Source organism: Thalassophryne amazonica, chromosome 4 (genome assembly GCF_902500255.1).
Source record: "Thalassophryne amazonica chromosome 4, fThaAma1.1, whole genome shotgun sequence".
Classification (NCBI taxonomy): domain Eukaryota; kingdom Metazoa; phylum Chordata; class Actinopteri; order Batrachoidiformes; family Batrachoididae; genus Thalassophryne; species Thalassophryne amazonica.
In genome coordinates, this window is record NC_047106.1 from 95,305,296 (window position 1) to 95,319,214 (window position 13,919).

At 41.8% G+C, this 13,919-nt stretch overlaps 1 protein-coding gene across 3 annotated transcripts in view; it reads left to right on the forward strand.

Annotated features, from left to right (window-relative positions):
• Positions 1–13,919, forward strand: part of schip1 (schwannomin interacting protein 1) — a 1,140,784-nt gene that overhangs the window by 26,079 nt on the left and 1,100,786 nt on the right. For all 3 annotated transcript variants that reach the window (XM_034168281.1, XM_034168282.1, XM_034168283.1), the window contains exon 3: positions 4,181–4,245. In XM_034168281.1, coding sequence (XP_034024172.1) covers positions 4,181–4,245 — 65 coding nt within the window. The remainder of the gene's footprint in view (positions 1–4,180; positions 4,246–13,919) is intronic.

The following is a 13,919-nucleotide window of genomic DNA, read 5'->3' on the forward strand; positions in this document are numbered from 1 at the left end:
CAGTTGACAGTGCATGTCAGAGCACAAACCAAGCATGAAGTCAAAGGATTTGTCTGTAGACCTCTGAGACAGGATTTTCTCAAGGCACAAATCTGGGAAAGGGTACAGAAACGTGGCCTCAATCATTCGTAAATGGAAAAATTTCAGATCCACCATGACTCTTCCCAGGGAGAATGGCCTTAGTCAGGGAGGTGATGTTCACTCTGTCAGAGCTCCAGCATTCCTCTGTGGAGAGAGGAGAACCTTGCCTGAGACCATGAGAAACAAAATTCTCTGGTATGATGAGATAAAAATTTCAAATCAAATTTATTAATTTATATAGCACCAATTCACGATGAAATTGTCTCAAGGCGCTTCACACAACGTAAAAAAAACAATTAAAAATTTAAAACACAATAAAAAGATGACCATAAAATAAAGACAACCATAAAAGAATACAAGAATTAAAAACACATCATAACACTAATGATAAAACAGGGAAAACAAATGAGTCTTTAAACATGACTTAAAAGTCTCCACAGTATCCGACTGCCGAATGTGTGCCGGGAGATCGTTCCACAGAGCTGGGGCACGGTAGGAGAAAGCTCTGTGACCGGCAGACTTTTTATTCACCCTGGGAACACACAGAAGTCCTGCACCCTGAGAATGCAGGGCCCGACCCGGTACATAGGGGCTTACCAGGTCAGCCAGATAGGGAGGTGCAAGTCCAAGAACAATTTTATAAACTAATAACAGTACTTTAAAATCCGATCTTGCAAGAACAGGAAGCCAGTGCAGGGATGCCAAAACGGGCATAATGTGGTCAAACTTTCTGTTTTGTGTCAAAAGTCTGGCAGCAGCATTTTGAACCAGTTGAAGACCCCTAATCCTGGACTGCGGTAAGCCAGAAAATAGAGCATTACAGTAGTCCAATCTAGAAGAGACAAATGCATGAATCAAAGTCTCAGCATCAGCCATAGACAGGATGGGACGAATCTTCGCTATATTTCGCAAATGGAAGAAAGCAGTCCTCGTAATGTCTCTAATGTGGAGATCAAAGGACAACGTAGGATCAAAAATTACTCCAAGGTTCCTCACTTTATCCGTATGATGTATAACACACGTAAAGATCATAAAGATTGCAATCAATCAATCAATCTCTTTGGTGAGAATGCCAGGCGTCATGTTTGGAGGAAACCAGGCACCATCCCTACAGTGAAGCATGGTGGTGAGGATGTTTTTCAGCGGCTGGAACTGGGAGACTAGTAGGGATTGATGGAAAGATGAATGCAGCAATGTACAGAGACATCCTGGATGAAAACCTGCTCCAGAGCGCTCATGACCTCACTGGGGCAGTGGTTCATTTCAGTTCTTTGTACATTTTAGAGTGACCTTTTATTGTGGCCAGCCTAAGGCACACCTGTGCAGTAATCATACTGTCTTATCAGCATCTTGATATGCCATACCTGTGAGTTGGGATGGCATATCCCTGCAAATGATATGCCATCCCACCTCTGTCTCACTAACTTGAGACAGATTTGTGAACAATATTTGAGAGAAATAGGTCTTTTGTGTACACAGAAAATGTTTTAGATCTTTGAGGTCCACTCATAAAAAATGGGAGCAAAAAAAGTGTTGCATTTATATTATCAATTTAATTGGTTTATACACCATGTCAAACTGAACCTCTTTCAGAGTTTGCTGGGTTACCGAGGTTAGAAAAAAAAAAAAACCCTAAAACTTTGTTTTTTTTTCTTGGCAAACAGCGGTGGGTGGAAACCTAACCTCCTCAGTGAGGTGAGTTCAGCTCACATATTGTATGTTTTCAGTCTCCTCTGCGTTGCTGTGTCTTATCTGTGCTTCATTTGTCAACTTCCATGGCCTGCTGTGTGTCATTGCAGTGGTTTGGTGGTGGGGGGGGTGACTGTTGCTGTTTTCATGGCGTTATCTCATCAGGAGAAAACGTTCTCAGTGAAATTCCACTCAAAAGTTTGGATTTAAAGCTTTGCACATAATTACATAAAGTAAACTACAAATACAATTTTTCCGCTGTTACATTTGTCAGCAGTGTTTTTGGTTGTTCTCCAGCTCGGGTGAGAGGATAACTGTTGAGTCTGTATCACTTCCTTCCTGCACTGTGCATGTAAATTGATTTCCTATGTTGCCATTAATAAGCAGTATGTACCGGTACAGCTCCTCTCCTGATTGGATGTTTCCTTGAGTTGATCGTTTTCATTTGAGTTGCAGGTAACCAGTCAATACCTTGATGCAGATGTTTCAGCGCATCGACATGCTGTAATTAAACACTCCAACATCAGACTGATGAGTGCATCTACACTTTTCATCCCTTGGCAGAGATGCGTGAACCAGGTGTTCGTTTGTGTCTGCATTGGTGCACTGGTGCATTATGGGTGTTTATCTTGCTGAAGGGCATCTACACAGAAGTGGCCATCTCTCACACCCAGGAGGGAATGAGATTGTCTTCAGTGTGCGCGGTCAAGTGTGTTTGCCATTGATCTCTGTCATAGAAGTCGGCCTCTGAGAAAAGATGGTTTTAATAACTCATCAATTAAAAAGTAGAAGACATCCTGTTATGAACAGTTTTGTTTTCTCACCAGTTCATTCCTCTTTTCCTTTGTGTATTTTTCTGACATGTTGAATATACTGACTACCTTTTCTTTGCAGTCTATCGATTGCCCTTTTTGGGTTTGTGAATAATCTGATGAAGCTGGCTGCTCGCCTAACACACACAGTTTGATTGCATCACGTTTCAATAACAGTTGCTACTAAATACAGATCTGCTGAAGACATAATGTTCTTTTGTTTCCTTTGGTTTTATCAAGTGATCACACACTCAGGAACAAGACTGGTTTGTATACCCTCATCGACCATTTCATTAGGTATACCTGTAAGCAAATGTCTAATCAGCCAGTCATGTGGCAGAAACTCATATGCATATAGACATGTTGACATGCTTGAGGATCTGCTGAAGGTCAACCAAAGCATCAGAATGTGAATTAAAGTGGATTCAGTTGACTTTTAATGCAATGTTTTTTGTGGGGGAGGTGATGGTCTTGTGGTTAAGCGTTAGGCTTAAGACCTAAAGATCCTTGGTTCAAATCTCAGCCTGACTGGAAAATCACTAAGCACCCTTGGGCAAGGTCCTGAATCCCCTAGTTGCTGCTGGTGTGTAGTGAGTGCCTTGTATGGCAACACCCTGACATCGGGGTGAATGTGAGGCGTTATTGTAAAGCGCTTTGAGTGTCTGTTGCAGATGGAAAAGTGCCATATAAATGCAGTCCATTTACCATTTTGAACTGTTTTGACTTTCACAAACTGCTGATTTACTGGAATTTTTCATTCATGAATGGCTTAATGACCCCCCCCGATGGTGTACTGGACACCTGCATGGATTCTCATCAATTTCTGTTATGTTTTGTATTGTATTGTAAACCTTTTTGGTAGATTGGCCTAAGCAGTGGGTCACCCCTTTGAGTCTGGTCTGCTTGAGGTTTCTTCCTCAATATGATGAGATGGAGTTTTTCCTTACCACTGTCATCTGTGTGCTTGCTCTAGGGGTTAAGGTTAAAACTTATTTGTGTGAAGTGTCTTGAGTCAGTATTGTTGTGATTTGGTGCTATATAAACTAAATAAATTGAATTCACAGTCATCTCTAGGATTTACAAAGAACAGCTGGTGTTATTTGTGATAAGACTGTACAACTGTTGTGTTTGTCTGAATGATGTAGACCTATACTTGATGGAGAAATTGATAATTGCTTATCTGCAATAATTCACATTTCAGAGTGAAAACATACAAGTAGGTGCAGCTTTACTGTTGCAAGACCAGTATGAGTTCCCAAAGTTTGCTCTTTCAAGGACTCAACACGTTTGAGGCAGGTCATTCCAGAGAAAAGTAGTACAGTAATGAGAAATGAACCTGGTGACTTCTTTTTCACCTCAAGAGGAATAATTATAAAGAAACAGAAGTGTGCTTATGAGTTCTACTTTAAAAAATAGAAACATAAGCTGCCATTTTTAAAGACTGTCTTAGTACAGTATAATTACGAAGTCAGAGAATGCTACAAATGATTGTTACTCACCCCAGCCCAGCTATTTTACTTTGTTCTTGACCCTTTACATGGAGAAAAAAATCAAAGAAAATTAACGCTGTTGACACATTTGTGCCTCTTTCTATGCAGGAGGAAGTGAAAAGGTATCATCATAACTGCAGTCACAGCGGAGGACATGTTTCCAAGGTTGAGCGGTAAGAAACAATTCTGTGGTGGCTTTACTGGTCAATAAATAGCATTTTATTTTGAAATGTATCAAAGCTGAAAGACGTGAAGGAATTGTGGCTCTGACACTTAGTACTCAACAAAAATATAAATGCAACACTTTTGGTTTTGCTCCCATTTTGTATGAGATGAACTCAAAGATCTAAAACTTTTTCCACATACAAAATATCACCATTTCCCTCAAATATTGTTCACAATATTGTTCACAAACCAATCCATCCCACCTCACAGGTGTGCCATATCAAGATGCTGATTAGACACCATGATTAGTGCACAGGTGTGCCTTAGACTGTCCACAATAAAAGGCCACTCCGAAAGGTGCAGTTTTGTTTTATTGGGGGGGATACCAGTCAGTATCTGGTGTGACCACCATTTGCCTCATGCAGTGCAACACATCTCCTTCACATAGAGTTGATCAGGTTGTCAATTGTGGCCTGTGGAATGTTGGTCCACTCCTCTTCAGTGGCTGTGCGAAGTTGCTGGATACTGGCAGGAACTGGTACACACTGTCGTATACGCCGGTCCAGAGCATCCCAAACATGCTCAATGGGTGACATGTCCGGTGAGTATGCCGGCCATACAAGAACTGGGACATTTTCAGCTTCCAAGAATTGTGTACAGATCCTTGCAACATGGGGCCGTGCATTATCCTGCTGCAACATGTGATGTTCTTGGATGTATGGCACAACAATGGGCCTCAGGATCTCGTCACGGTATCTCTGTGCATTCAAAATGCCATCAGTAAAATGCACCTGTGTTCTTCATCCATAACAGACGCCTGCCCATACCATAACCCCACCGCCACCATGGGCCACTCGATCCACAACATTGACATCAGAAAACCGCTCACCCACACAACGCCACACACGCTGTCTGCCATCTGCCCTGGACAGTGAGAACCGGGATTCATCCGTGAAGAGAACACCTCTCCAACGTGCCAAACGCCAGCGAATGTGAGCATTTGCCCACTCAAGTCGGTCACGACGACGAACTAGAGTCAGGTCGAGACCCCGATGAGGACGACGAGCATGCAGATGAGCTTCCCTGAGACGGTTTCTGACAGTTTGTGCAGAAATTCTTTGGTTATGCAAACCAATTGTTTCAGCAGCTGTCCCGAGTGGCTGGTCTCGGACGATCTTGGAGGTGAACATGCTGGATGTGGAGGTCCTGGGCTGGTGTGGTTACACGTGGTCTGCGGTTGTGAGGCTGGTTGGATGTACTGCCAAATTCTGTGAAACGCCTTTGGAGATGGCTTATGGTAGAGAAATGAACATTCAATACACGAGCAACAGCTCTGGTTGACATTCCTGCTGTCAGCATGCCAATTGCACACTCCCTCAAATCTTGCGACATCTGTGGCATTGTGCTGTGTGATAAAACTGCACCTTTCAGAGTGGCCTTTTATTGTGGACAGTCTAAGGCACACTTGTGCACTAATCATGGTGTCTAATCAGCATCTTGATATGGCACACCTGTGAGATGGGATGGATTATCTCAACAAAGGAGAAGTGCTCACTATCACAGATTTCGACTGGTTTGTGAACAATATTTGAGGGAAATGGTGATATTGTGTATGTGGAAAAAGTTTTAGATCTTTGAGTTCATCTCATACAAAATGGGAGCAAAACCAAAAGTGTTGCGTTTATATTTTTGTTTAGTATATATATATATATATATATATATATATATATATATATATACACACGAGGTCTGTTAGAAAAGTATCTGACCTTTTTATTTTTTTTCAAAAACCATATGGATTTGAATCACGTGTGATTGCATCAGCCAAGCTTGAACCTCCGTGCGCATGCGTGAGTTTTTTCACGCCTGTCGGTTGCGTCATTCACCTGTGAGCAGGCTTTGTGTGAGCACTGGTCCACCCCTCTCGTTGTTTTTTATTGCGAATAAATGTCTGAACGATTTGGAGCTTTGCTGCATCAATTTTTTTCCAGAAACTGTGAGAGACCTCCAGGTGGACACCGTTCAGAAAATTAATATGGCTTTCAGGGACAATTTTATGGGGATTACACAGATTAAGGAGTGCTCCAGCCGGTTTAAAGAACGCCCACAACTGCTGAGAGCGCACCGCGCTCCGAGCGCCGATCGACATGCTCAAACCTCGCTGAAACAACCAGATCATTTCCAACGTGAAGGCTTTGTTGATCCGGGACGTTGTCTGACTTTCACAAAAAGGCAGAAGGTGTGGACATCAGCACTTTTTCGGCACATTCCACTGTTACAGGAGTTTTTTTCATGGAAAGAAAAGCGGAGGGACGCGCCACGGAGCCGTTCGTTACGTGGCACAAAACACCTCCATGTTGGTCTCACAGAACGGCTTTCAGGTGGATTTCAGATGGCTGTCAGTTGCTTTTCAGTCGTGTGATTATCCGAGAAATTGAGCATGAGCTGGACATGCCCCAACATGTCCTGTGAGGCTTCATCACGGCGTTACTTTGCGCCATGCGGCTCCACCGTGACGCGCAGAACTCCTCCGCATGTCTGTCTCAATGTGCCGAAAAAGTGCTGATGTCCACGTCTTTTCACAATTCCTGTGCTAGTCAGACGACATACCGGATCAAGACAGCGTCCAGTTTAGAAATGAATGGCACATTCCACTGTTACAGGAGTTTTTGTCATGGAAAGAGGAGCGGAGTTCCGCGCGTCGCGGTGGAGCCGCATGGCGCAAAGTAACGCCGTGATGAAGCCTCACAGGACATGTTGGGGCAAGCTTGGCTGATGCAATCACACGTGATTCAAATCCATATGGTTTTTGAAAAAATAAAGGTCGGATACTTTTCTAACAGACCTCGTGTGTGTGTGTGTGTATATATATATATATATATATATATATATATATATATATATATATATTACGGTGCATCTGGAAAGTATTCACAGCGCTTCACTTTTTCCACATTTTGTTACACCCTTCTTCTAAAATGGATGAAATTCATTTTCCCCCCTCAAAATTCTACACATAATACCCCATAATGACAATGTGAAAGTTGAGATTTTTACAAATTTATTAATTATAATAATTAAACCAAGAAATCACATGTGCATAAGTATTCACAGCATTTGCCATGAAGCTCAAAATTGAGCTCAGGTGCATCCACTGTTCATCCTTGAGATGTTTCTACAGCTTAGAGTCCACCTGGAATAAATTCAGTTGATTGGACATGATTTGGAAAGGCATAAACCTGTCTACATATAAGGTCCCACAGTTGATAGTGCATGTCAGAGCACAAACCATGCATGAAGTCAAAGGAATTGTCTGTAGACCTCTGAGACAATCCTGTCTGAGGTCTATAGACAACCTTGGGAAAGGTACAGAAACATTTCTACTGTTTTGAAGGTTCCAGTGAGCACAGTGGCCCCATCATCAGTAAGTAAGTTCAGATCAACCAGGACTCTTCCTAGAGCTGGCCCTCTGTTTAACCTGAGTTTTGGGGGGAAAGGGCCTTAGTCAAACAGGTGACCAAGATCCCAGTGGTCACTCTGTCAGAGCTCCAGCATTCTTCTGTGGAGAGAGGAGAACCTTATAGGAGGACAGCCATCTGTGTAGCAATCCACCAATCAGGCCTGTATGGTAGAGTGGCCAGATGGAAACCACTGCTTAGTAAAAGGCACATCGCAGCCCACCTGGAGTTTGACAAAAGACACCTGAAAGACTCACAGACCATGAGACACAAAATTCTCTGGTCTGATCAGACAAAGATTGAACTCTTTGGTGTGAATGTCAGTTGTCATGTTTGGAGGAAACCAGGCACCATCCCGACAGTGAAGCATGGTGGTGGCAGGATCTTGCTATGAGGATGTTTTTCAGCAGCAGGAACTGTATTGAGCAAAGTGTGTGAATACATACGAGGTCTGACCAAAAAGTAACTGACCTTTTTATTTTTTTTCAAAAACTATATGGATTTGAATCACGTGTGATTGTATCAGCCAAGCTTGAACCTTCATGCGTGACATCAGCACTTTTTCGGTACATTCTACTGTTTGTTACAGGAGTTTTTTTCATGGAAAAAGAAGCGGAGGATTGCCCCACCGTGCCGCTCATGACGCAATCGACAGGCGTGAAAAAACACACGCATGCGCACAAAGGTTCAAGTTTGGCTGATGCAATCACACATGATTCAAATCCATATGGTTTTTGCAAAAAATAAAAAGGTCCAATACTTTTTGGACAGACATCGTATGTACATGCAATTTCTTAGTGTTTTTATTTTTTGTAAATTTGCAAAAAAAAACAAACAAACAAACAAACAAACAAAAAAATCATGATGTCATTACAGGGCATTGTGAGTAGAATTTTGAGGGAAAAATGAATTTACTACATTTTGGCTGTTAAATCAAATCAAATCAATTTTATTTATATAGCGCCAAATCACAACAAACAGTTGCCCCAAGGCGCTTTATATTGTAAGGCAAAGCCATACAATAATTACGGAAAAACCCCAACGGTCAAAACGACCCCCTGTGAGCAAGCACTTGGCGACAGTGGGAAGGAAAAACTCCCTTTTAACAGGAAGAAACCTCCAGCAGAACCAGGCTCAGGGAGGGGCAGTCTTCTGCTGGGACTGGTTGGGGCTGAGGGGAGAGAATGAGGAAAAAGACATGCTGTGGAAGAGAGCAGAGATCAATCACTAATGATTAAATGCAGAGTGGTGCATACAGAGCAAAAAGAGAAATAAACACTCAGTGCATCATGGGAAACCCCCCAGCAGTCTAAGTCTATAGCAGCATAACTAAGGGATGGTTCAGGGTCACCTGATCCAGCCCTAACTATAAGCTTTAGCAAAAAGGAAAGTTTTAAGCCTAATCTTAAAAGTAGAGAGGGTGTCTGTCTCCCTGATCACAATTGGGAGCTGGTTCCACAGGAGAGGAGCCTGAAAGCTGAAGGCTCTGCCTCCCATTCTACTCTTACAAACCCTAGGAACTACAAGTAAGCCCGCAGTCTGAGAGCGAAGCACTCTATTGGGGTGATATGGTACTATGAGGTCCCTAAGATAAGATGGGACCTCATTATTCAAAACCTTATAAGTAAGAAGAAGAATTTTAAATCCTATTCTAGAATTAACAGGAAGCCAGTGAAGAGAGGCCATTATGGGTGAGATATGCTCTCTCCTTCTAGTCCCTATCAGTACTCTAGCGTCAGCATTTTGAATTAACTGAAGGCTTTTCAGGGAACTTTTAGGACAACCTGATAATAATGAATTACAATAGTCCAGCCTAGAGGAAATAAATGCATGAATTAGTTTTTCAGCATCACTCTGAGACAAGACCTTTCTAATTTTAGAGATATTGCGCAAATGCAAAAAAGCAGTCCTACATATTTGTTTAATATGCACATTGAATGACATATCCTGATCAAAAATGACTCCAAGATTTCTCACAGTATTACTAGAGGTCAGGGTAATGCCATCCAGAGTAAGGATCTGGTTAGACACCATGTTTCTAAGATTTGTGGGGCCAAGTACAATAACTTCAGTTTTATCTGAGTTTAAAAGCAGGAAATTAGAGGTCATCCATGTCTTTATGTCTGTAAGACAATCCTGCAGTTTAGCTAAGTGGTGTGTGTCCTCTGGCTTCATGGATAGATAAAGCTGGGTATCATCTGCGTAACAATGAAAATTTAAGCAATGCTGTCTAATAATACTGCCTAAGGGAAGCATGTATAAAGTGAATAAAATTGGTCCTAGCACAGAACCTCGTGGAACTCCATAATTAACCTTAGTCTGTGAAGAAGATTCCCCATTTACATGAACAAATTGTAATCTATTAGATAAATATGATTCAAACTACCGCAGTGCAGTGCCTTTAATACCTATGGCATGCTCTAATCTCTGTAATAAAGTTTTATGGTCAACAGTATCAAAAGCAGCACTGAGGTCTAACAGGACAAGCACAGAGATGAGTCCACTGTCTGAGGCCATAAGAAGATCATTTGTAACCTTCACTAATGCTGTTTCTGTACTATGATGAATTCTAAAACCTGACTGAAACTCTTCAAATAGACCATTCCTCTGCAGATGATCAGTTAGCTGTTTTACAGCTACCCTTTCAAGAATTTTTGAGAGAAAAGGAAGGTTGGAGATTGGCCTATAATTAGCTAAGATAGCTGGGTCAAGTGATGACTTTTTAAGTTATGGTTTAATTACTGCCACCTTAAAAGCCTGTGGTACATAGCCAACTAATAAAGATAGATTGATCATATTTAAGATCGAAGCATTAATTAATGGTAGGGCTTCCTTGAGCAGCCTGGTAGGAATGGGGTCTAATAGACATGTTGATGGTTTGGAGGAAGTAACTAATGAAAATAACTCAGACAGAACAATCAGAGAGAAAGAGTCTAACCAGATACCGGCATCACTGAAAGCAGCCAAAGAGAACGATATGTCTTTGGGATGGTTATGAGTAATTTTTCTCTAATAGTTAAAATTTTATTAGCAAAGAAAGTCATGAAGTCATTACTAGTTAAAGTTAAAGGAATACTCGGCTCAATAGAGCTCTGACTCTTTGTCAGCCTAGCTACAGTGCTGAAAAGAAACCTGGGTTTGTTCTTATTTTCTTCAATTAGTGATGAGTAGTAAGATGTCCTAGCTTTACGGAGGGCTTTTTTATAGAGCAACAGACTCTTTTTCCAGGCTAAGTGAAGATCTTCTAAATTAGTGAGACGCCATTTCCTCTCCAACTTACGGGTTATCTGCTTTAAGCTGCGAGTTTGTGAGTTATACCATGGAGTCAGGCACTTCTGATTTAAGGCTCTCTTTTTCAGAGGAGCTACAGCATCCAAAGTTGTCCTCAATGAGGATATAAAACTATTGACGAGATACTCTATCTCACTCACAGAGTTTAGGTAGCTACTCTGCCCTGTGTTGGTATATGACATATACAGCGCTTTCTGAAAGACTTCTACTGTAATGAAACTTATTCCCCACTGCTGGGTAGTCCATCAGAGTAAATGTAAATGTTATTAAGAAATGATCAGACAGAAGGGGGTTTTCAGGGAATACTGTTAAGTCTTCAATTTCCATACCATAAGTCAGAACAAGATCTAAGGTATGATTAAAGTGATGGGTGGACTCATTTACATTTTGAGCAAAGCCAATCAAGTCTAACAATAGATTAAATGCAGTGTTGAGGCTGTCATTCTCAGCATCTGTGTGGATGTTAAAATCGCCCACTATAATTATCTTATCTGAGCTTAGCACTAAATCAGACAAAAGGTCCGAAAATTCACAGAGAAACTCACAATAACGACCAGGTGGACGATAGATAACAACAAATAAAACTGGTTTTTGGGACTTCCAATTTGGATGGACAAGACTAAGAGTCAAGCTTTCAAATGAATTAAAGCTCTGTCTGGGTTTTTGATTAATTAATAAGCTGGAGTGGAAGATTGCTGCAAATCCTCCGCCTCGGCCTGTGCTACGAGTGTTCTGGCAGTTAGTGTGACTCGGGGGTGTTGAGTCATTTAAACTAACATATTCATCCTGCTGTAACCAGGTTTCTGTAAGGCAGAATAAATCAATATGTTGATCAATTATTATATCATTTACTAACAGGGACTTCGAAGAGAGAGACCTAATGTTTAATAGACCACATTTAACTGTTTTAGTCTGTGGTGCAGTTGAAGGTGCTATATTATTTTTTTCTTTTTGAATTTTTATGCTTAAATAGATTTTTGCTGGTTATTGGTGGTCTGGGAGCAGGCACCGTCTCTACGGGGATGGGGTAATGAGGGGATGGCAGGGGGAGAGAAGCTGCAGAGAGGTGTGTAAGACTACAACTCTGCTTCCTGGTCCCAACCCTGGATAGTCACGGTTTGGAGGATTTAAGAAAATTGGCCAGATTTCTAGAAATGAGAGCTGCTCCATCCAAAGTGGGATGGATGCTGTCTCTCCTAACAAGACCAGGTTTTCCCCAGAAGCTTTGCCAATTATCTATGAAGCCCACCTCATTTTTTGGACACCACTCAGACAGCCAGCAATTCAAGGAGAACATGCGGCTAAACAGGTCACTCCCAGTCTGATTGGGGAGGGGCCCAGAGAAAACTACAGAGTCCGACATTGTTTTTGCAAATTTACACACAGATTCAATGTTAATTTTAGTGACCTCCGATTGGCGTAACCGGGTGTCATTACTGCCGACGTGAATTACAATCTTACCAAATTTACACTTAGCCTTGAACCAGCAGTTTCAAATTTCCTTCAGTGTCGCCTGCTTTGGCCCCCAGAAGACAATTGACTATGGTTGCTGGTGTCACTAACTTCACATTTCTCAAAACAGAGTCGCCAATAACCAGTTTGTTCCTCGGCGGGTGTGTCTCCGAGTGGGGAAAAACGGTTAGAGATGTGAACGGGTTGGCGGTGTACACGGGGCTTCTGTTTAGGACTACGCTTCCTCCTCACAGTCACCCAGTCGGCCTGCTTTCCCGGCTGCTCGGCTGCTTGTTACATAACAAAATGTGGGAAAAAACTGAAGTGCTGTGAATACTTTCTGGATGCACACTTTGTGTGTGTGTGTGTGTATATATATATATATATATATATATATACATACACACACAGTTCTGCTAACCGCTGATTATCACAGCTAACTTTTTCGATAGCTGATTAGTTTTTCAGATAACTTTGAAACCCATCAGCGGACCAGTTAGCTTCCAGTAAATTTATTTCCGATAACTTTTAGATCACTAACATATTTTTGTGGGCATAGTGAATAAAGCTTAACAATTAAAAACATTTGTAAAGTCTGAAATCATTGATTTTAGTGCCTGCCTGTTACATGTTTTGTAGCAGACAGACAGCAATGAATGGTAGAGCTCTATCCTCTGCAGGCAGAGGAGAGCTGACCAGCAGAGAGAAAGGAAGAGGGAGAAAAAGATTTTCTGAATCACTTAACAGAATTTTCAGTTTTCAAGTTGGCTTTTTTTTTAGATGAAAAAAGACATATTTACAAATACAGAGTTATTTGTCAAACCCACCACACTTTTCAGTAACTTGTGTGTTATACTGACCAACCAACCACTGATGTCAGGAAACGAATGTACCCACAATGCATTGCGGCATGTGTGTCCAAACACTAAAACCTTCAAAATTAGTGCATTACTTTAAAACTAAAACATACGAGGTCTGTCCAAAAAGTAACGGACCTTTTTATTTTTTCAAAAACTATATGGATTTGAATCACGTGTGATTGCATCAGCCAAGCTTGAACCTTCGTGCGCATGCGTGAGTTTTTCCACGCCTGTCGGTTGCGTCATTCGCCTGTGGGCAGGCTTTGAGTGAGCACTGGTCCACCCCTCCCGTCGGATTTCTTTTGTCTGAGAACTTGCTGAAAGACCGCTGCTTTGCTCCATGAAATTTTTTTCAGAAACTGTTAGAGACAGCCAGTTGAAAACCATTCGATAGATTCAGTTGGATATCAGTGAAGATTCTGTCGGCGTCACGCGGACTATGGACTGTTGAAACCTTTTTAAATACGGTCCACAGCGGCGGAGGGCGCACGGCACGCCGAGCGGCCATTTGACAGGCTGGATTGACCAGATCATTTCTAAACTGAATGCTGTGTTGATCCAGGACATCATGTGACTACCACAGAAATGGCAAGAGAGGTGGACATAGCACTTTTGCGGCAC